This window comes from Struthio camelus, chromosome Z, assembly GCF_040807025.1.
Source record: "Struthio camelus isolate bStrCam1 chromosome Z, bStrCam1.hap1, whole genome shotgun sequence".
NCBI lineage: Eukaryota > Metazoa > Chordata > Aves > Struthioniformes > Struthionidae > Struthio > Struthio camelus.
The window spans coordinates 53,126,620-53,150,425 of NC_090982.1; the positions used below are offsets into that span (position 1 = coordinate 53,126,620).

Below are 23,806 nucleotides of genomic sequence, written 5' to 3' on the forward strand. Positions count from 1 at the left end.
AAGGGCTGTAAAAGACATCAAGGAGGCATTTGGTCCAGCTCTCTGATCTAGTGCAGAATTGCGCACACCTTGGCTATTTTTTACAAATATTTTTTCAACTTATTTCTAATAAAGTCCAGGGACAGAGTTTCCATAGCTACTCTAGACTGTCTGTTTTAATGTTTAACTATCCTTATAGTTTAAAAAAAAATTCAAGGTAGTTCAGCAAAACAGCCCTGCTTGAAAAAATGGATGTTTCTTTTTCCATTGTTGGTGACAGGGATTTGCCATCTTCTTACGTAAGCCCTATTTATATTTGAGGACTTATCAAGGTTTCTCTGTCTGATGGGTGAAACAAACCTAATATGAGATACAAGTCTCTTATTTGTATTATTTTGCTCTTGGCCATTTACATCCATCTTAAATTACAAAGCCAAGAACTGGAGATAATACCCGAAGGATTCACTAGCGTTAAGGAGAATGAAATAATTACCTCTTGTGTCCTACATATAACGCTCCTTTAAATCATTCTAGAATGACATTTATTTCTTCTGTCACCACATCATACTGTTGATTCATACTCAGCTTCTGGTTCACTAAAATCTCCAGACTTTTTTTTTTTTTTCCTGCAACAGTGCAGCTTAGACAGTTGTTCACCATTTTGTTTTGCCCTTCCTTTTTATTGTGACCTTTAATAAATGCATTTTGAATTATCTCTGATTGATTTCAGATAATTTTTCCAGCTAATCAAGACTACTTTGAGTTTTAGTGCATTTTCAGAACTAGCTCTCTCAGGGTGCATTTTCACATATTTAATAAGCATGATGTGTACTCCTGGATTCAAACTGCTTATAAAGACAGCGTTCAGTGTCTTATAAAGACATTGAACAGAGCTAGATTAAATTTCAGCAGGGCCTATTTCAGCCACCTTCCCACTTTTTAATACCTACTACTGAATTTGCTTTCAGCCAGTTGTGCACCTACCTTATATTACTTTAGTCTCTATTTCTGCAGTTTGCTTAAAATAAGATCAGGCAGGCCTTTGCTTAAAGCTGCATTCAAAGTCTAGATATATCTACTGCTTCTGGCTATCCTGACAAAGAAGGCTGATGATTGTTTTGATGTAATTTGTTCGCATATTCACATTGGCAGTGAATTGCACATTCACTGCTGTGTCCTCTAGGACCTTGTATTTACAAAAATAATTCCCATTTCTATCTTTCAGTACACTGGTACCTCACCTGTTCTTGTGGCGTTCTTGAAGGTAATCATAAAGGTTCACAAGCTCTGTCTTTAGCAGTCTAAGGTAAATTTCATGAGGCTTTGTTAACCTGACTATATCTAACTTATGTAGATATACTTGACCCTGTCATAGTTTCTCTTCAGTGTTAACATTGCATAATCTGTTTAGTGTGATCAAAGAACAGATTTTTTTTTTCCTTTGTTAGCTCACCAAAATTTCCTTGTTGCCAACCTTATTTGACTTGGGTTATGATAGTGCAGATGCACTACCAGGAGGAAGGCAGAGTAGCGGAATATTGCCACATTGTTAAATGTATCCATATTGAACTTAACCTAGTTTAGTTCTGAACCAATACAGGTAGGTTGCTTATGTGTTGCAAACTGATGCAGTATCATATTAGGGTGCCTTTGCCTTCTCCTTTTCTAATCCTTCAGAACAAAGGTTCACACACAAAGAAATAACGCATACTCAATTTATGCTAGACAAAGTTTTGTTTTTAACAAATATATCAAAGTTTTGTTTTTAAACAAAGGTTTTAAGAAGACCAGTTACAAGAGAAATACTAGACTAGATATATATTGACTTAGGATCCGATCACACTCTTCTACCAGTTAGCTCACATTCCACAGAGTCACCTCACCTACGGACCTGACCTGCTGAAATTCTAGGTTTGCTGTCCTAGCCAGCGCATTACCGGCATTTCCTTAACCATCTGGAAACCTGCTGCTATTCGTTGGAGTTCACGGGGGCAACCTGTTATACAGGAATGTTATTGCAAGAAATTGAGGTAGGAAGGGTTTGTTTGTTTGTTTGTTTTTAATTTCTGCAGCTACTTCAGAGCATCACAAGCTGCCCTTTTGTGAGCCTAACCTTCACTGAAAAGCGCATTTTAAAGGCTCAGGTCTTTAGAGAAAGATAACCCCATGGCCACAGAACTGATAGAATACAATTTTCTCTGAGAATTTCCTTAAACATCCGTCATTTAAAAAAGGCACACACACATTAAAGGCTTACAATAATTTTATTTCATTGTATTCTAAACAATATATTGCATTCTGTCCAGAACTTTGGAGAGTGATTACTTAATTTCTTCCTTTCCTTGCTGCCTGAACATTCATATGGGTATATTTCTTTTCTCAATTTACACAGCTAGATTATATTACATTGCTAAGATACGGGTTTTTGTTGAAGTGATTCCATCTGAACTCATTTTTAGCAAGAATTATAATGACATACAACAGGGCCTCAAGGTTTATTTGCACTAATACTTTGTTCTTTGCTCGAAAAAAAGGAGAATATGCTAACGTAGCTGTTAGTAGTGCACAATTAGCCTTAATGTTCTATGGCTGCAAAAATATAATTAGGTACATGGTTGTGTATATTTTAGCTGTGTTATACTGTAGCAAGTAGTTTACAAAATGCACGTACAGTGCTTAGCCATCACAAAATACATGCATTTTTCATGTTTATTTTCACTAGCTTACTGTTACGGCTGAGTATTTCATTATGGATTCCAGATAGCATTTAGGTATGAAGTGTAACGTCATTCTGAGTTGTTACTATAGCAGCAACATGTGTATTCAAGAACAAGCAAATACAAGTGCTGCTGCAAGTATGTATTTCATTAAACAGAAGTTCGAGTTAATAGCTAAATCTTACCTTTTCAAAAGCTGCTATGTTTTTGCCATATCCCTGGAAAAATGAAAAATAGTATTTTTACAATTGAAGCTTGGAGAAAAAAATTGTAATCTCCTCTGCATACATTTCAGGTTCCATTTCTGCACTCATGCATGCAGGTTAAATTTTTTACTTGCAGAATCTAACTGCAGAAGGGGGATTTATTCAATCTGTTTTTGTCTTATGCTATGCAAATCACATTAGCATTACTCAGAGAACAGTTCTAGTCACAAGTTTGGTTAGAGGGTGGTTTTTTTTTTTTTCCCTCTCTTTTTATTTCCAGTAGTATGTAAGACCAATTATCTCTTACTTTTAAGCATGTTGGCTGAACAGTCAACTATGCATATTAGGAAATTCTGAACAGCAAGGACTCATAAGTACCAGATCCAAAAGCCAGAGATTAGAAGGCATATCTTGAAAGGATGGAAACTTGCTGATGAAAAGGGAATGCTGACGTGATAAATGCCTGACCAAACTGCATTTATGTTCAGACAATACTAGCTGTTATCTTTTTGATTAAATTTGAACCTCTATAGCCTCTCTAAGGTGGAGGAACGTATACTCATTACGGGTTTAAAATCGTCTCGATCCAAAGTTAGCTCCAGCACATTTCATTACAATCCATATCCCACTATACTAAATTTTGTAGACCTTCCTTTAGTCTGTCCTTAGAAATGCAAATTCCTATTGGGTTTTAATGCATAATGCTTTGTGCATTTTTGCAATAAGCTATAGTATTCCATACAAGTAATTAATACTTATGCACTATCTTTCCTATATATACTTAAATGTTACAGAACTACAACATCTGGTACAATCTAGATTTGGTGAGCCAGCTAGTTATATAGAATGCTTTTGGCTTTCTAACATAAAGATATAATTTTGGGGGCATTTTTTTTTAAATACCTAATATAACACTGCAACAGTAATGCTGTACTTCAGGTATTAAAATTACAAATACATAATGTTTTCATATGCTTAGTTGTATTAAATCTGCGTTGTTTTGCATACACAGTCAGTAGCTTATTTATTTATTAGTTTTCCCTTTGACTGAGCCACTTGTCAATTGCATCCTCATATTTTTTCGGTTCCTTTAACCAGTCTTGATGCCACCTGAGGTTGGCAATAACATTTGAGTAATTCTGACCCAGACTTTGTTTCCAACTGATAAATTGTCTCTTGTTATACTCCTGAACAGAAGAAGAAACTTTTGGATAGTTTACTACAGAATGAAGTATTTTGTCCAAGGAATGCGCAACTACTGGGAATTTCATGGCAACATTTTTTAGCTCATCTGGATCAGTAGAAAGGTCTGGAACAAACATGAAGTCAGTTAAGAGCCAATTTACATTTAGGCAAATCAATCAATCCATCGGGACATAAAGAGTTACAACATACCAAAAAGTTGTGGAAGTACTGAATGGCCATCTGAGTATGTGATATACTTCCATTTGTCAGTTCGGAGCATGTAAGTGGAAGAATTCACATTGCAGCCATGGAACTCACTCAATATCCACGGGGGCCGAGGCCTCCTAGACAACACTTCATTTTCTGCCATTTCAAATAACAGTGGTGTAAGAGAATATCCACTGAGGTTCTGCGGGACAGGAATTCTTGCTATATCTAAGCAAAGATAAACAGAGTCAAAATGCTAGTACAGTTACCTTGATTAAAAGAGATCAATGGAATATTACAGGCGTTTGAACAGCAATTCTGCTGCAGTAATAACACATGCATTTCTATTTATTCTTCCTGTGTAACACAGGAACCTGAAGATCTGTGAATAATCCTGGCATAACCATTACTTTGCTAATAAGCGTGCTAAGCTCTTGTCTAGCATTCTTCAGCAGTGTATAACAAAACACTCTACAAAAAGTGGTGATTATAGTTATCACCATCTTCCAGGTAGGGAAACTGAGGAACAGGGCCACTTGCTTCTCTGGTAGGGCTGGAAATAAAGATGCTGTCAGAGGTGATACCAGTACAGTGCACATATGGAAAACACTGTAGATTACATTACAGCCTACTAGATGGCCCTCGGAAGATGCTCTAACATGGATAGGCCCCTGTATCAACTTACATGGCAAATGTCTTTCGCTCCCAAAGATCAGGTCAATATCAGAAGTTTGCAAAGATGCTTCAGAGATGTTCTGGAAAGCATAGTGGAGAATCCCACCCATGTTACATAAACTTTGGTGCTTCCTAAAAATGGAGTATGAAAGTACTGCTATTTTTAAATCACCCTTCTGAACATAGCATTTAGTCATTCAAAATTTTCTGTTTCACAGATGACTGTGGTAGTATTTTATCTCCTGTTCTATGAGGGGTCGTTACTTCATTTCTTACAATGATATCCAAGTGCATATAGATTGCCCATAGGTGACTTTTTCCTTTTAGCAGTGCCTATCTTCCTCCTTCTCCTCTGTTTTGTTTCTACAGCATATACAGCTGTCATTAATCTGTAGCTCTTGCTCTAGTAAATAAAAAGACTTTAAGGCTGCATTTGAGTTCGCAGGAGGAGGACCTATAACATATAAACCCACTAGCTTCCAGTGCATTGGCTAAAAACCTTGAACAAATACATAGCAAGTTTGAACAAATGCAAAAGGGATATGTGCCTTCCTCTTCTGGCATCCGTGATACCGTAATGGTATCAATTGCGGTCACCACATTTTTCAAACGCAAAGAATTTTCCAGGCTGCTATCTTCCATAGCTCCAGCTTTTCCAGTGGAGCTCCAAAACAACTTCCATAAAGACCAACAAAACCAGGGCTATCTGGAGGAAAGGTCATGCTATGTCCTGCTAACAGATGGAAGTGCCGAAGCACTCCTGGATGAATCATCTATATCACACAGATTCTGCTGGGATCACAAACATCTGTACTACATTTTGTATGGGGTGCAGCTAACCTCAAGTTCAGTAAGGGAGGGAGTATTCCGCAAAGCCATTGGACAGTGTCTTAGGAGCGAATGGTGCCTTGAGACAATGCAAAGCAAAGGGATTACGTTTATCACAAACAAAAACTTGCAGTCTGTTTCCTCACTAGCGAGCGTTAGCATGCTTCTTGAAGGGTTAATATTTGACAGAGATGACTTTTCATGTTTTCTTGTTCACCTTGATTTATGTGCCCTTTTTTTGACATTCAGATTACAGGAAGAGGGAACTGATAGAACAGAAGGAAAGAACGTGCAGCGTTTTAGGAGAACAAAAAAGAAAAAGAGACAAAAAGGAAGGGTAGTAAATCACTTGATCAAATATGTTACTTGGCAAAGAGGCACAAGTAAGAAGAAAGGTTTTCACTCTTTAATTGTGATACCAACAGCTTATATAAAGGCCATATCTGTGGCACATTCCTTTATATACAGGTCCCATCTCGGAATTTGGAACAGAGAAAGAAAGCCAGTCAGGTATAGGCTATTTTCAACTGGCCAGCTGGTTTGAAAGTTTTGAGGAGAGGCAGGCAGATACATTTATTTATTTATTTACAGGAAAGAGCTTGAAAGAGGATTTCTAAAATATGTCTGATTGGTTTTTATCTTATAAATACAAGAAAGATTTTTAACAAATAATTCTATATATAGTCAGTCTCTGTAATTGTGCTGATGATATTAACAGTGATAAGGAACATCTTCAGCTCCTTTACTTAATTCCTATATCCACTTTTTGCATTTTATATTAATCTGAATGCACGTTCCTCAGATGAAATGTTGTTTCCTATTGTGTTAGGACTTCTAGCTTGCTTCAGAAAGTGGAGACCTAATTCTGACTGTAATACAAATGCACAATAATAATTAGTAACTAAAAAAACTTCAATTCCATTTGTAATGATGTGACTCACCAAGCATAGTAGGATAAATATCCACAAGCGATACCATATTTGATATTTGCTGCTGCTGTTTGATGCCTGGCCCCATAACTAAGAGAGGAACATGGGAACTTCCTTCATACATGCTCATTTTATAGAACTGCCGGTGTTCCATAGCAAGTTCTCCATGATCTGCAGTGAATATGATTATTGTTCTTTTAAGAAGCCCAGTATCTCTAAGAGCTGAAATAATCTCACCTGCAGCAAAAAAAAGATATTGAAAAAATGTGTTCAAAATATTCCTTTAAACTTCTGTACCTGCAGAGCAGCATATAAACTCTGGAGGATCCTGTTCAAAGGCCTTGAAACTCCTCTCTCTGCCACAGAAGGCAGAGCCCAAGGACTCCAGTCCAGAACAACATATAGGAGTAAATGAGGTTGCAGGGGTCTGCCTCTTGGTGAACTGCGGAGGGAACTGGAACAACAGCCGTAAAAATTTCAAAGGGCTAGGATGTACCAGAGGATGAGATGCATTTTTGCTACAGGAACCTTCGGATAATTTCCATCATAACTAATAATAGATAGTTAATGCAACTGAAGTAAAATAGAGCAGCAGAAGTCATGATACTAGATTTAGCATGACAGACTTCTGAGGGTCCTTGCACCTTATCAGTGGGTGTCTCCCTTTCCTGTGCCTAATTCCCCACAGGAGTCCTTACACTTACACACAAGGAAGGTAGGGCCAGGATCAGTGAAATCTATAATTAAGCAAAACACTTACACATCTTCAATGTTAATTCACTGAGACGATTCTTGTTTAAAGAGACTAACTACAAACTTAAAATACATCACTGGATCAAATCCTAGTACAGAGTTACTCTGAAACATCTTCATTCCCTTAAGCCTGCCAGGCCCCTGTTGATCTCTTTTCTTTCACAAACGCAATAGATTAATCCTGTGCATCTTTAAAAAAAAATTACTTAATTATTCTAACATTGCTAAAAAGATTAGCTTATTTATTCATGAATTTCATATTAGAATGCAAATAAATTCTTGTTCTTTTACTGTCACTTCTCAGAAAACTAAGAAATAAAACACTGTGAATTAAGACCAATTTGCATTGTAATTTTTATGTAAGTAGACCTTACAACAAACCAGAAAGAATTCTGAATGCTTAATTAATTTTTTTTCCTTTTCAATTTTCACTAATATGCTGGTATACCCTAATATAGAAGGCTTGCAAAGCTCACTGTATTGTTTAATCCAGGAGTAGCAGTTGTCATCCATTCCATGATCAATCTCTGCATATGACATCCGTCTCCACGGAAACTGCCTGGGTCCCCAAACTTATGTTTCTTTCCAGCTTTTTTTTTTTTTTTCTTGTTAGTACTTTTCAGCCTGCCCTGAATTCACATAGCGTGAAAAGCTATCCAGTTATTTATCATATAAATTGATTAAGCAATATCTAGAGTGACTTATTCCCAGATCTGAACTGTTCTTTTCAAAAGACCCGCCATAACAACATTTTCTTAAAACAAAACAAAAAACCCCACTGTATTATGAAACATGACCTACCAAGCATGGCATCTGTCTCTGCACACATAGCATAATAAAATGCTCTAATATTTCTCACTTCTTCCTTTGTAAACTCTCCTGTGCAATTCTTAGTATAAGATGAATAATAGTCTACTGGATGCATCTCTGAAAGAGAAGACCACTTGGGAATTTTAATAGCTTCATATGTTACCTAAAAATAAGTGAAAATTAAATTACTTTAGGAAGTGAACTTTTTTTTTTTTTTTTTAAACAAACACATTTAAATTAAAAACTTTACAGTATAAATTAACAGTACTCAAGTTCTGGTCCAGGAAACACCAGCTGCTTATCTGTTACATGGTACTGCTACCTCCTCCGTACTTTTCCTGTCTTTTCACAGGTCATTTAGTTAGACAGGAGGACTATAAAAATCAGTTAGAAACTAAGGCTAGGAGCCCAAAATATGTGCTTTGTCAGCTGATATCTTTTTTGAGAGAGAGAGATACTGCAGAACAACTTTCTAGAACTGTACTCTAGAGTAATTACAGAAGTATTGGCAAAGTGCCTCATTAAAGGATAACTATGAGCCATATGTATCAAAAAGACTGGATGCTATAGGAGCCTATAGAGCAATATGGAAATTTACTGGGAAGGTCTCCAGAAGAGTGGGTGACAAGTCTCGGTATCTTAATAAAAAGAATTCACTAGGGTAGTCCAATTTTGCAACACAACTCTGTTTCTAAAGATGTCAAGGTATTTGGTTATAAAGAAGAGGTGTAAAATCAGTTTGAAACTGAAAAATAAGAGCCAGTCAATCACATGTGATGCTAGATTTGTATATTCAAACTGTCATTTACACAGAGTTTGCGTGCTTAAGTACCAGCTTTAGCGTTTCAAATTATTACGCATATATTTTGCCGAGGCAGTCACACTTGTAAGCATTCTCTTAAGTATATAAAGTGCTGCATTTAACGGAGCTAATTACTTCTAATTTGCAGATTTAAAGTACAGATTACTACAAAGCAGAAAAGAATGTAATCCTAACATGGAAAATTTTGACTTTATTTAATAATAGAAGCACACCTGTTGTTCTCTAAAAAATATTCTCTAACAATCAGAGCTGAAGCCAAGATTATGACGATGCAGAAGCAAGTTCTGATAAACAAGCAAATCAAAGACACTAGATATTTTTCCTTTAAGGTACTGAAAAACTCAACAGGTTGTGTCAAGACATGTACAGAAGAGTATTTACAGCAGTGTGCAATATAATCCAAAAAGATACACTAACAATACTTTTTCTGTGTTTTAATGACAATATTACAGGAAAGATATTTCACAGGCCCTAATGATGTTAGATGCTAAAATTACTCATACTGCAGTGAGATATGCTGACTGAACGTGTACATCTAATACCAGAGAGGGAGAGACTGCATGAAGCTTCCACTTGATCTGCTTCATGCCAGTGGGAAAGCTGTGATTTCAGAAGTGAGAATTCAGAAGCAGAAAGAGCTCTCCAGGCTCCAGCTGCTCCTGCAGTTGGTGACCAAAGTCTCCCTCACGACTTTCTTGCCTATCACATGACCAAGTTACACATCCGTAGAGAGCGCACGTTTTAACCCAGACACGGTAAAGACAGCACTACTTGCTCTTCAGAGATTATATAGTCAATTCTCCTTTATCCCTGGGAAACGTGATGCTAGCATACCCCATGTAGTAGAAGATACAGAATAATATGCTTAGACCTCAGATAAAGATTCCCACTCATATCATCAGTTTGGTCCTGAGTCCTGCAGGACTTCTCACTGGCACTCCCGCACCAAGGCTGATTTCACATGCAGCAGCTCAGGTGTCTGGGCAGCGCATGCCCAGGGCTGCGGGCATAGCTCCATGCTTGGGTTGGCCCCATGCGTGCACAGCACTTCTCCCTAATCAAATAACTAAGACACTTAATGTCCACTTGGCTCTGTGCAGCACAAAAGTAATCAGATCCAAGTGGGCCCTAAAAACATTACATCCTCATTTACTGGTGTGACACTTAAACCCTTGCTGAGCCGAACTTGGATTTGCCGAAAGGCAGCTCGGATCTCTGTGTTTCTGGTATGGATAATTAAGAGCTGTCTGGACAGCCATCTGCATAGTGTGTAGCTCTCTGCAGCATGATCCCTTTGACTGCATTGGGCCTTATTCCAATACCTACAAAGCCCTACCTTCCACAACAGTCAGTCTTCTCTCTTGAGTGACCCAAAAGGCACATGAAGTCACCTAAAGAGCTGGCAAGACAGCAAGAGTTGAAGTACCCACAACACAGTAATAAAAACCAACTTTACAATACTCAAAATAGATATACCAAAGCCAAAGTTTCCTTAGGGCCTATAGGAAACTGGCTACAAGAAGAAATCAAGCAAGATGAAGTGACAGCAGACAACTGCTTCAGACATCCTCCCATCACTGAAGGTCCTTGGACACATTGAGTCACGTTTTAGATTCCTCAAGTGGTATTTATTAGCTGCTCAAGTTGTAACGGCAGCAAAAAGTGTCCACCTCCAGCCATGACTGGTCAGAAGGCTGAACCCTTCCTTTCCTATCGGACTAGTATCTAGTTTTAAGGATTCATGAAATGGTAATCCCTATGCTTGCTTGTTGTAACTCATATCTAGGAAGAAAGCCACATGCCCTGAAAAGGTGCCAGCTGGTACAAAACGTAGCAGACCATCTGCTTAGCAACACAGGGTTTCATAAACATACCATGTTGATACTCCACTCTTTGTTAGGTCCCCAGTAAACATATGATTTAATTCAAGTTCTTCATCCTTGCACTCAAATTTCTCCGTGAAATTGATCTTTGTTATTTTCAAAGATTGCTTCTCACAAAAGAGATCGATTCTAGTAGAATCGGCAAATGGTCAATAAATGGTACTATGTGCTTCGTGTAACTGAGCACGTACACGTAGTGGTGGAACGGACATCAAGGAACCAGGAAGTTCAAGTACCTGACCTGGATTAAGTTTGACAAACACTTGCCAGAGACCTTGTTGCTAATCTGTTCTAAAACCCACTGAAAGAAGATACTACCACTTCCCGAGAAACCTCTGTCCTAGCAGTTAGCACCTAGGAAGTTTTCCTTAATATCCAACCTGGACCTTGCTTTTGGCAAAAAAAGATGATTCTTTCCTGCTCTTTCTCTCCCCACAAACATCTGACCATTTCTAGAATAAAAGAATCCAAATCTTTTAACCTTAACTTGCATATCCCTTTTACTAAATCTCTGCATTTTTGTTGCACTTACATAAATAGATATTGCAGTTCCTCACAGACAAAAGGCCAACAAAGTTATATAAACTACGTATGTTTTTGGAAGTAAGTGTAAAGTCTTTTCAAATTTAATTCTCAGTTCTTCAGCTACAGAAAATCTTAATGCCTTTTATGCAGTGAAAGCTGTGGTAATCTATTTATAGTTTTGTGACAGATAAGAGCACCTGGAGACCACACAAGAGACAGATTAAAAGTGTTTAGTTCTTCTTTGGGATGGAATGGTATCTGTTGGCTTTGCACACATTAAAATAATGGGACTTTTCTGCATTCTAAAAAAAATGGAAAGAGCTAGAGTAGCGAGGAAAGCAGTTAACAGAAGAGATAGACTTAAACTGCATTACTGCTTTAAGTTCTAGCTTAATAGTCTAGGCAAAGTTAATCTCTCACTGTAAAAATCAGACTGATTTCATGTAACATCATTTAAAACAAGCAACGTATGGAATATGTTATAAACAATGAACTTGAGACCATTACTGGGTATAGTAACTACTCCATAGTTTAACAGATAGTTTAATATATATTTCAAGGCATTGAACCAAAAATTTCTTTACTGAATCAGTGACTACTGCCAAAAGACCTTTTCTTTTCCCCATAACCAACAGAAATTCTTCACTTCTATTTGTTCTATCTTAAACTGGAAATCTAATTTCTCATCCAAATATTTCTTACAGTTCACTGAAATATGAAAATTAAGTGTGACCTGAAAAACTGTTATCCTGTGACAAATAAAATAACTTTCACAATACAGTTATAAATGAATTTATACTAAATTCCATCTTCACATACCTTTTCAAGCCAATAGGGAGATGTTAAAAATGTAGAGGATCCAAAATTTTCTCCTGTAGAGGGTGACGGATATGGATGCGGTAAATTTAATCCCAAGTAAAGAGCAAACGGTTGAGTGAAGTTAATGGCTTCCTCCCTTATCCAATTTACTGCTTTATCAGTGTTCTGCCAATCTGCTTCCATCACTCTCACATGCGTCTTATTACCGCTAAGATTGACCATGGGTCTCCCTTCTTGTCGGAGCAAGAAGTCAACGTCCCTGGTCCAGGCCTCCACACGGTTACTAAAAACATATATGCAAGATACATATTAAGTGGAAAGTGTTTTCTTCTCTTTTCCTCCAAGTAAAAAGAGTTAAGGACTCCTGATGAACTTGTCCTACATTTGTAGCTGCGTTCTGTTTGTAACTTCTAGATAAAGGAAATCATTACTACGTTAACCGATAGTTATTGCATATTTATAGCTGTAGTCATTTTTTTCTGCTTCTGAATCGTCTTTCTTTTTTACAATAACTTCACGTCAGAATGGTTCATCTTCCCACCTCTGCAAGATAACATTCAGAAACAGCACCTGCATCTTGTTGACCTCGCTCTACATTTTGCCATTGATTCATATGCCATTTATACGGTAAATGGGGCCTTGGATTTTTGTTATTCAAAAAAGTCCTTTGGGAAGTAACCTGCCTGGAGTAGCTGCCTTTAGAAGCAAGGTTTGTTTTTTGGATTGTACTTTTACAGCTTTTTTAAACACTAACACTTAAGACAAAAATCCCCTAGAGTGATTTATCCTGTACAATTCCTTTTGATGTAGTTGATAAATACTATCAAGAATAGGGAATAACGGAGGAAAAAAGGCTTTAGGGAGAAAGGAAGGGGAAGAAAAAAGACACCACTTTAATGATAAAATATTTTTGGAACAGATTTTCTAATATCATTACAACTGTTGCCTCTCTGAAACACTCAGAAATCTGAGCAGCAGATGTCCTTGTTTCTTTGCCAGACTGAATAACACCAAAACTGTCATAAACAAAGGTTGGAAAGAAAAATTCCATTTAAAATCTCTACTAATCTTCACGTTGTTCATGGTAATTTTAATATTACCATAGAAATGATAAAAGAAAACATGCATTTGCTCAAAATTTGATCATGTACTTTCATTAGAACACATCATTATCAATATTTAAAGAACATCAAAACGCTTTCATACTCCTAAGAATTTTATCTGTATAATTTTTATCTTCCAGAAAAACTACTAAGATTATCTGTAATAACAAAAAATATTGTATTGTTTTAAAGCATCATTTAGATTTACATGTGCTTTCAAGAAAAAAAGGCTTAATCAAATTACTCAGAACAAATTCAATTAGCTAGATCACCTACAGAGAAATATATATATTTGATAAATATAAAAATCAGAAGACAGTAAAGGCTTATGCGTGTATAATTGCATCTAATGTCATAATGTTTATTTATACAGAAAAATACATTATTTAGGCCACAGACCTGTCTGACCATCCACTCAGAGTGAGGTTAGGACCAAGCTAAAAAAAGAAAAATGCAAACCAAAAAAATCCCTCAGGCCATTTCCCCATTCCAGCGCAACACAGATGATGTCTTAACACATCCAAGAGGAAAAGGTATCCTCTGGCAGAGGAGGAGAAAAAGATATAGTGTAATACAGGTCTTCAAAAGACTAGGTGGAAAGGGGGAAACAAAGGGGCAGTATTAAATTCAACTTTGAATTTAAACAGAAAGAGGAAGGACCAGACAGGTAATTATTTAAAATCTTCAAAACTGAATCCCAACTCTAATGAAGAGGGATCATATCTCCTTTGCTAGTAGACAGTACTCTAAAGATAACAAGCATAGAACAGATAAAGCCAGTAAGAAATAAAGGATGGGAAAATGACAATTTTAAACAACAAAGATAAAGCTTAATGAATTACTATTATTATTAATCTAAGTGAAAATAATCATATGCTAGTCAATACCTGTATTTATTTTAAATCTTCCACGAAGACAGCCACTAACATTCAAAAAGACAAACGGAGTCTTTTTGACAGATAGGCAGCAGAGGCTTCACATATTCAACAGCAAGGAGGCTGATGATTTAGACCTTTCTTTGTATGTATATAAGTATGCATATTTGTACGTATTCCTTTGTAAGTATGTCCTGGCAGCCATTTTCCTCAAATCTGATTAATCATGCAGCTATGATTAATCATTGGACGAATAAGTCACATTCAAATAGATACTTAGTATATTTCATTATGTATTTCTCTTTTTAAGATATGTAAACTTCCATATCCAAAGGGAGGATTTATTTGTCTTTGCAATGCACTATTTGCCAGAGCTTAGGAAAGAACAAAATCTATTTATGCCATACAGCTTAACAACTTAATATCGCAGCAGAGAAAGTTAACCATTCTTTTTTTATTAGGTAAATATCTACGTGAGGGTGTGGGAGCAGTGTTTTTTGTTGTTTAAGCAAAATTCACTTAAGAGTTAAATTTCTAAAGAGATAATACTGCCCACTGTGTCTTGTCAAATCACTTTTTTTGGAACTAGCTGGTCTCCACCGAACCTAGCATTCATCTCACGCTAGCTGAACTGTTCTATCTCCCTTCACTAGTCTCCATTTTAACAAGAAATTAAAGCAGCAGGACACTTCTAATTATTTCAACAACAAACAGAAACCTTCATTACAACTCTGCTACACTATCTATAGGTTACTTAATTGGCTACTTAGGATTTTTAATGTCTGCATAGATGCCAGGCTAGGAATGAGATGTACATTTTCTCTAACTGAGGAATTTTATTTGCAGCTTTTATTTTTTAAATGAAAGAAAAATGTGTAAGCTCCCATTTTCTTATTCCTTGTGTAGGCAAAGAAAGGCTGACTAACCATGTATTTGTTTTAGTTTACTCTTAACCTCCACTCACGTTTATTCAACTAACAATAAGGGCTTGATCTTGTTAAGTACAGATCTCAAAATCCCACTGAAAGGAAAGCTAAAAAAAAAAAAAATTAGGACCACTATAGTATAACGACCTAAGACAAAAGATGGTTAAAAAACTGCAACACCATATACTTCACAGTATCTTTCCGTTACCTTTGAAGTGTCTATGAATTCAGCCTCATGAGATTAAGAACTATGCGATCACATTACGTGATTACATGGCTACATCATAATTGCAGCTTTCATTTAATAGAAAAAGTTGACTCTTGAAAGTAATAAAAGCCCATGAGTTTTATTATATGACTGGAATTTGAACGATGTCACAATACTTACCTAAGCCTGCACAAAATTTGGAAGAACTTTTACTATGGATATGAACTTTCCTGTACATTGCTAGAGGATGTCGACATCCATATCCATTGCTTGTGGGACTCAAACCCCATCACTACAGCAGATAAATCTATAGGTTGCAGAGTGAGAACGGTCATGACTCCATTGATATTGATGCTGCTACAGTTTTGCAGAACCTTGAATGGGCTTAATCTGTTTCTCAATCTGTAGTGATTTGTAACAAAAATATTAAGATTGGTATGAACAAAAACATGCAAGTATGAAAGTGCTAGAAGAAATAAGTATGACAGCAAGGTAAAGCAATGACATGCATCAGGAACCACAGACATGAACGACAGCAGTAAAACAGGTAAGCGCTGAGGAAGGTGCTGTCGGCACTGAGACCTCAGTGCAGATGACCTATCAGCAGAACTTGCACTCCAATAACAGAATGGCAAGAAGGCTATAGTGCACCAAACTTGCCGTTCCTCTTCCTGTTATTCCAACAAGAAAAGAGAATACAATCAGAAACCCACAATGAGGAAACAAAAGGGGCTACAACCTTGCCTAAAGTTTCTGAAGCCTGAGGTAAGAAAGATTTCGAGGCAAAATATCACGCTATAGCAACCTATGCCAAAAAAACCCAAATCACTTCCTCATTGCTGATCAGCAAGGTATCAGGAAACACACCAAGACCTCATCAGATGGGATCCCTTGTCCTATCACATGCAAGTAATCTTGTTCACACTTCCTGGACACACATCTTGGCTTTTCTGAGTATGTAGGCGAGTATGAGATTGTGAGTGGGCAAAGTCTACTAACTTAGAAAGTTAAACAACACAAAGATTACCTTCCTCTTCTGTATAGTCTCGCATTAAGGTTTTTTTTTTTTAATTTATTGCAGTAAAATAAAATTTTGCTGAGTACCAAGGACTACATATATTTTTTCCACTTTGCACTCCCCACGCAAGAGACTTTGCACTGAAGCGAGAATCCTTCTATATTTTTCAGGTCAGACAAATGAAAGGAAGGTTTTCGGAATCCAGATATTTATGTGTGACCAACCTTTTCTTCAGTGCCACCTTTGTTTTCTTGTACTCATTTGAATAGCCAGGACATTCTGGAATTATTTAGAGCTGCTCTTCTTTAAACCTGGAGTGACTTAAGATTAGAGACAAACATTTCAAAGTTATGACATTTCTTCTATCTCAGTGAAGAGCAGGGTGAGTGTATGCTATACCATTTAGACAACATAAGATTTTCTCCGCGCAAGAGAGAAGTGGAAGGGTCTGTAGAGTAATGCAGATAATTTTCATTTTTCAGAGTAATTTTTATTTACTGAAAAACTGTTCTAAAAATGCCTAAGAATGATGCACCCACAGAACCACTTCCGTCTTGCATTACTAAAAGTTCAAAATCTTTGCTTTCTCAAAGAACAGTTCTTCACAATGTACTGTGAGGTGCCTGTCACAGATCAACCACACTCTTCTAAACAGCACAAATTCCTGGGGCATTTACAACAAGCCATCTTTAGCCTACAAGAACGCAAACATCTATCGTTCATATAAGCAAACACCACGAATCCAAATAATATTATAAGCAGATGACTTTTAGCATGTTGTATATTTAATTGTATATTTTCTTACTGATAAAGAGAAGCGTTAAGGAAAACGCAGTCTTCAAATAAGATTCTAAAGCAAAAAATCTGAGGTAGAACACTCATCTATTCATAGCTTAGATGGCAAACTATTAAGAAGAGGTGTAGACAGAGACAACAGAGAAGCATTAGTAGTACTTAAATATATACACTGTTTAGTAAAGGAAATAAACATGAACATCATAAGCTTTTGCTGCAAGTCTATACTTGAATAATCCCTTATTTCCAGTATAGAACTGACACTTGGGGACGAGGGGAGTTTTTCCTTCTTTTTTAGCCAACTGAAGCTGGGGAATTTTTATTAATTTAGGCAGCTAATTTTCTTCTTAAGTGAGTAATATTTATAATGTACTTCGTCGATGAAAAGCAGTCTGTAAATGCTACATACTACTAATTATTAATGTGTCCTTTCAACTTCTGATTGTTCATTGTAGTTGTGGAAGGGAGGAAATTATAAACTAATCTGAAGGCACCACCAGCCTAATACCAAAGAAGGTACCCAAATGGTCACATCATTAATATTTCAACAATAGACATCATTATTAATAAGAGAAATAGTGCATCTTCCAAAAACAGCTGTACAGAAGGAAGCCACTATATTTTGTCCCAACTACCTAGACATATTATGCTTATTACTTTTTGAACATAATGCAATTGGTCCCTAAAGGTTTAGATAATTTTCATAAATTGCTTTCATTGTAGTCTTATGTTAAAAAAAAATTTACAGTATTAGAGGTTCAGTGCGAGTCTATAAAAATATATAGCCTTAAAAAAAACCCTCCAATGTTTTGTGATTCTAGATTTAACGCTCAAATATTATTAAACATTTTTTCTGTTCTGCTTTTCCTACACTGCTAATTTAATCAAGCCAAGAAGTCTCAAGGAAAGGCAAAAATAGCTTCTGCGTTTCCTTTGGGAGCAATATCAGTGATCAAACATAACCTTCTTTCGTGTTGGGCAAAACCAAAATTTTGATCTTCATCTTCCAGATAAAAGCAAAAGACACAGCGCATCTGCATGAGATATGCTTGCTTCTGCATAAAGTTGCAGGACAGAGCCTTGCTAGGTTCCTAACACAATCCTCTTTTAAATAAAAGCTACTACCATTTCAATCAGAGACAGAAGCCACTTGCCAGACTATTAAATGATTTATTCATTCCTGCCCCTACCATAACATGACAATTTATCTAATTACCTCACTGAATGATGTCCAGAAGTATAGTCCAATTTCCCATACTTCTGTGTGTGGTAGCCATGCTTCTGCATGAGATCCATCCACGTTACATAATCTGGATCTAGGCCTTTGAAGTTATTCCAAGATTCAGTTAAATGAGTGAAAAGACCACTCCACATAGCTGGAAAAAAAAAAAAGATTTTTTTTGTAGAGTAACTGGTACTTTCCATCTAAAAATAAGATGAAATGAGATGAATATACTTCAGAATGGCAACCTTCTTGTTATTGTAAAGGTAAAAAGTTTACACTGTAAGCCAATAGACAGGAAATATAAATTTCTCATCTCCTGAATCTTATTTTCATCATCAATATGAGTAACAAATAACATTATTAATCTCCAGAAGCCTCAATCAAGGAACAAGGTCTCCATCTTTCTGGGTGCTAGACAGTCATTAAATCAAGCTTTTTCTCTCAATGAGGAAATATGCTTATTGATTGTAGGAAAAAAAATGCCACAGTGGTACAGATCCTGATGAAACAGTCATGTATTTATGCTTGCCTCAGAGCATCATCTCCCCTCACTTTAGTTAGATTTTTTGTGAATTTAAATTTAAGTGTATTTGGGGAGAGAATTAGCGTATATTGTTTTTATAAATATTATATGCTCTCAGTTTTACTATTTTTATGTAATCTGCTTCGCTGCCAAGTGTTAAAACAAAGGAAGGCCAATAAGAAAAGAAATCGAAGTAAGAGTTGCAAAGGATCTATAAGAGTATTTTACTGAAATACCCCTATAAGAGTATTTTACTGAAATACCCCTATAAGAGTATTTTACTGAAATACCCTAACTGCCTCTTTGCAGCTGGTCAAGAACGATTTACTCTTCCCAATGATAATTTGGGGTCAAAGGGAATCCTAAAATGAAACTGGGCTATTCTATGAGCAATAGAAATGTCCTGTAAGCACTCAGAGCGTAATCCCATACTATGGCAATACTCTCACTCTCCTCGCCTACTGTCCACAGCAATGCCTCATATCAACCCCAAGTCCTCCTTGGCTACCCTCTCTTCTACTATCATCTCTGACCCCTCCATGATAGACATACCCTCAGTTCCTTGCAGGTCTCCAAGCTACTGGGTAAATAAGAGATGCCTCACTGGTTCAGAGCTATACTTGTGATGACTGAGTGGTGGTCACGATCATGCTGATGGACCATCTGAAACGCTAAACAGAACTGATGATTTGCTGAATTCTCTCCTCACTGGGAGCGCTAGTTGCTGTTTTCACAAAAATTTTTCAAGTTAAATAACCTAACGGGAGATTATTGTTCTAAGCAATTGAAACTGGCTAAAGGCTCAAAAATCACTAATGAGAAAACAGCACGTGGACCAACAGCATGTTCATATAATCTCACTCGCTTAAAACATGACCCTGAGAAACAGAAAGAGGTACTAGGTTATGCATAACTGGAATACAACGCTAGATTTGACAGCGTGTTTCTGCTGCAGCCAGGACAGGTTGCTTCTTCCAATGCAGGCCTGAGAAAAAGGGGGATCTCCTCTTCAGCTGTAGATGAAATTTCATTTACTTCACCTCTGGAGGGTCTTTGCAACAACTAAAAAGGCTAGAATCATTTTAAGATATAACTTTTGATTCAAGGACATAGCTTCCTTCTAAATTTCCAGCAAATTCTCCAATTGCAGAATTGCACACAGAACACTGACTCTGATTGCAGCAAATAAATAAAAATACTGAAGTACTCAGTTAAAGCTATCGAAAGATATATTATGTATTCAATAGAGTGTTTGGAGTAAATGTGCCTTGAAGACACTGCTAAAAGCTACTCATTTATTCAGCTATTATTATTTAATACTTTTTCCTGAGAGCAGGAAAGAGACTTATTACCTTTGTGCTGGGAAGGCAGAGTAGTTCTGAATGCAGCTTCAGCACTGCAGCAGGCCAACTGACAATTTCAATACAAATCCTGAAGATTTTTTTAAAATATTGAAGCTTCAGAGAAGTTTGTAAAGCAGTTTGGGAGCTCAGAAGTAGTTGGAAGAAGAAAACAAGAAGGTTGAAAGGAAGAAGCATGAGAAGCACAAAACAGAAAGGACCCAAATATCAGAGGACTGTATAAATTCAGAAATACACTGAAAAATTCGGGTCTTACTAAAAAACAAAACAAAAAGACCTAAAACTGATGTGTGCCCATCCTTAGCATACATTTAAGTTGACAAGCCCAAGAATCTATCATTTTCTTTTATATGATATTTTGTTTGATCCTACCTGCCCGGGACGGACAACAAATTGGAGAATTGGTATAGGCATTGAGAAAGACAGTGCCATATCTCTTCATAAAATTTATAAAAGGCAAGGCCACAGTCTGATTTCCTGGATAAAATGTCAAGCGTCCATCCTGCAATCAAACAGAAAAAAAAAGACTACATAAACAGCATTATCCCAAATCATTGCTTGCAGTAATTCTCACATTCATTACCCTGCAGTTGTATTACGGAAATGCTGCCAATTTTACTCAAGTATGGAAAAGAAAGTGTTGAGAAGGCTTTTGTTAGTTCAGTATGAAACGAATTACTCACTAAAAAATGTTAACTACTAAAGATAACTGTACTTTTTCACAATAAAATTACTTCCTTTGTACTGCTATATGCATTCTAAGCTTCAATTTTTGCAGGAATTGTTTCTCCTTTAGCGTCCTACCACAATGCGTTAAATAGGAGTAGGCATGGTAAAAAATTAAAAGGAGTCATACAGAATCCTGGTGCAGACTTGTGCCCTGGTGCTGACTTGTGCACTGGTATGTATGCCTGTGTGTGTGTGTGTGTCTGTGTGTGTGTGTGTGCGCGCGCGCGTCACCAGAATAGTGTCCCTCATCCCTCTCCTTCTAATAAAGTTTTATCCACACCATGCCTCTGTGAACTTATTCCAAATTACATCCAGGAAAAGTGATTAGCAAGCTGAAAGGAGGCAATTCTCCATTGAAACGCAATCTACAATGGCTCCCTTGTAATACTTTACTGACCCTTCATTTTATCCATTTCTTTAGCAACGATTTTAAATTGATGACTTTAAAAAAACCAAAAAACCTCAGAACTTTTGAATCAATACTTCTACCGTATAAAATTAAAAATGACAGGAAACCAGGTAATTGTACACAGCTTTGTTTTAGGTTACTGTCTTTTTCCATCGCTTGTGTCTCTTCCTGTGGTTCAGTAAGATGTCTTGACTCAGCCAGCCTTAAACTATACTGCTCTTTGTTGAAAGGACTGTTGACAGTGAACCTGCAAAGACTTTCATAGATCTCCCAAGTAACTCTAGGCATCTGAGTAACCCTCCCCCAAATTTGGGACAGTAGCATGAATAGCTTAACATATGCATAGCTTAAAGGTCGTGTTTTGCACAGCATTTAGTTTGCAAGAGCAAGTAGGCAGGGATTGGAGTGCATCAAACTCAAGCTACAAATCCACCAGCTACTGGCTCATTTGTACCAAAGACTATGTACAAACGTGTACAAATCACCACCTCAGACTCTGCGCCATAAACGCTAACATGTAAATTCTTATCTCTAAGACATATAGTCAGTGGACTATCCTACTAAATACTTTAAATTATCTTATTTTTATTAGGGGAGAATAGGTCACATATGAGAAATCACAGTAAAATAGGTGATAAATGATTGTTATTCTGTGGTAACTTACTTGTCCACCCACGGCCTACAAGCATCAGCAGCCCACAAAAAAATGCTCCGCAGGCCATGTACTGAGCCAGCCTGATTTGCACAACGGGTTCTTGATCTCTGCTGGCCCCAGTAAGCATCATTATACGACATTTAATACAGAACTGCACAGTGACTTTTACTGTAATTTTTTAATGTGAAAAACACGGAAAATAATTACTTAGTGAGATACGACCTCTTCAACAGAAAATATTTAAGTGAACTGCCACTTTTCTCCTCCTGAATCATTACCAACAATCAGCAGATATGGCCAACAGCAAATCAAAGGCGTTGCTTTCTCTTAATATTGAATAGGCAATTTTATTCAAATAAGAAAAACATCCTGACTGCTTCATTGAAGCTTCCACCTGGAAACAGATGGAGACCTTTGACCATCCACTTCAAAATTTAAAGAAAAACACATACAGTCTCAAGGGACGCAAGACTAAGGCCTCGCCATCTATGAAATGTCACCTTCAAAATAATGAAATGTATAAAACAGTTGCAAATTCCTCTCTAGCACGTGAGTAAAAGTGAAAACGCCAAAGGACAACAGAAAACGCTGTTAGTACTAGGCAAGTATCTATTGCGAAGCAGATAGCTTTCAGAAATGGCGCGTTGTTCTTAATTGTTCTTGTACAGAACATCACAGACAAACATCTTTTTTTTTTTTTTTGACACTGGAATATTTGCCGCAGCGAACATACAAGCTGGTTGCCTCAAGTCATTCTTGCAAGGACACCACCAATGCCTGGAAGATAGTCACGAGTGTCTTCCTGTTTGGAATACATACCAGAACCTTATTTAGATTTGTCTGCACCTTGAGCCAAACTGGCCCTTGATCAATTCTCCAAACCAAGCAAGGCTTTCCTCAAAGTAAAACCTCGATAAAAACATTGGCAGCATTCTGTATGGATAGATCTCTTCTCTGTGGTGAGGAAAGGGTAAAAAAAACAAAAACAAAAACAAACTTTCTTACTCTTTTCAGATTTAGTTAAGATCAAAAATTATAAAATAAAATGTACTACATAAAATTCCATGAAAAAATGCAGAAGTACAGCCTTAGTTTATACACTTTCTTTATATAAAATGACCAATAGTTCTGAATGCTATGGCCAACTGTGCCGTCTTTAACCAGAGGAAATATATTTAGTATATGTGTTTCTGAATGAAAAAGATATTCCTTTTTTACCCCTCTGCGGGATTAAAACAAATTTCGGAGCGTAATAAAGCCACCAGAAAGTTAAAAAAGCATCCCTGCCGGTTCCTATACAATTTTAGTTGTAGAAACCCATCTGGCAAATTTATAGCGGTTATAGTCATTAAAAGTCCGGCTACGAGGTCCACACACCAACATGCGATGCCCACAAGTTTAACTTGCCGCCCGCCCCGCCTCGATACTCACAAAGGAGTCACAAGCCACCAGCACCACGCTGGGCCGCGGCCGCGGCCGCCCCGCAGCCCCCGCCGCCCCCGGCAGCAGCAGCGGCAGCAGGAGCAGCGCCAGGCCGGCCGGCCGGCCCCGGCAGCCCGCCGCCTCGCCTCGCATCGGCCGGCCGCGGCGCCCCGCTCCGGGCAGGGCGGGGAGGAAGTAAGCCCCCGAGAGCAGCCAGC

General features: G+C 37.3%; 1 protein-coding gene across 2 annotated transcripts; it reads right to left on the reverse strand.

Annotated features, from left to right (window-relative positions):
- Positions 1-2,224: 2,224 nt before the first annotated feature.
- ARSK (arylsulfatase family member K) lies at positions 2,225-23,741 on the reverse strand. Of its 2 annotated transcripts, XM_068928012.1 has the most exons (9): positions 23,598-23,613; positions 22,986-23,120; positions 20,746-20,875; positions 18,481-18,640; positions 12,340-12,622; positions 8,281-8,452; positions 6,739-6,963; positions 4,298-4,522; positions 2,225-4,211 (listed from the first exon to the last, which is right to left on the reverse strand). In XM_068928012.1, exons 3-9 carry the CDS (start codon positions 20,813-20,815, stop codon positions 3,934-3,936), a joined length of 1,413 nt encoding a protein of 470 aa, XP_068784113.1. In that variant the 5' UTR covers positions 20,816-20,875; positions 22,986-23,120; positions 23,598-23,613; the 3' UTR covers positions 2,225-3,933. The 2 variants fall into 2 exon arrangements, with proteins under 2 accessions (XP_068784113.1, XP_068784112.1); XM_068928011.1 differs by lacking the exon at positions 22,986-23,120 and having other exon boundaries at positions 23,598-23,741.
- Positions 23,742-23,806: the final 65 nt, after the last annotated feature.

Excerpts from the sequence above, each read along its gene's own strand:
- ARSK (XM_068928011.1), bottom strand. The coding sequence starts at position 23,741 with ATGCGAGGCGAGGCGGCGGGCTGCCGGGGCCGGCCGGCCGGCCTGGCG. Across the intron at positions 18,641-20,745 it reads TTGTTGTCCGTCCCGGGCAG|CTATGTGGAGTGGTCTTTTC; the intron begins GTAGGATCAAAC and ends TTTTTTTTCCAG. Across the intron at positions 12,623-18,480 it reads TCTGGACATCATTCAGTGAG|TAACCGTGTGGAGGCCTGGA; the intron begins GTAATTAGATAA and ends ATATGTTTTTAG.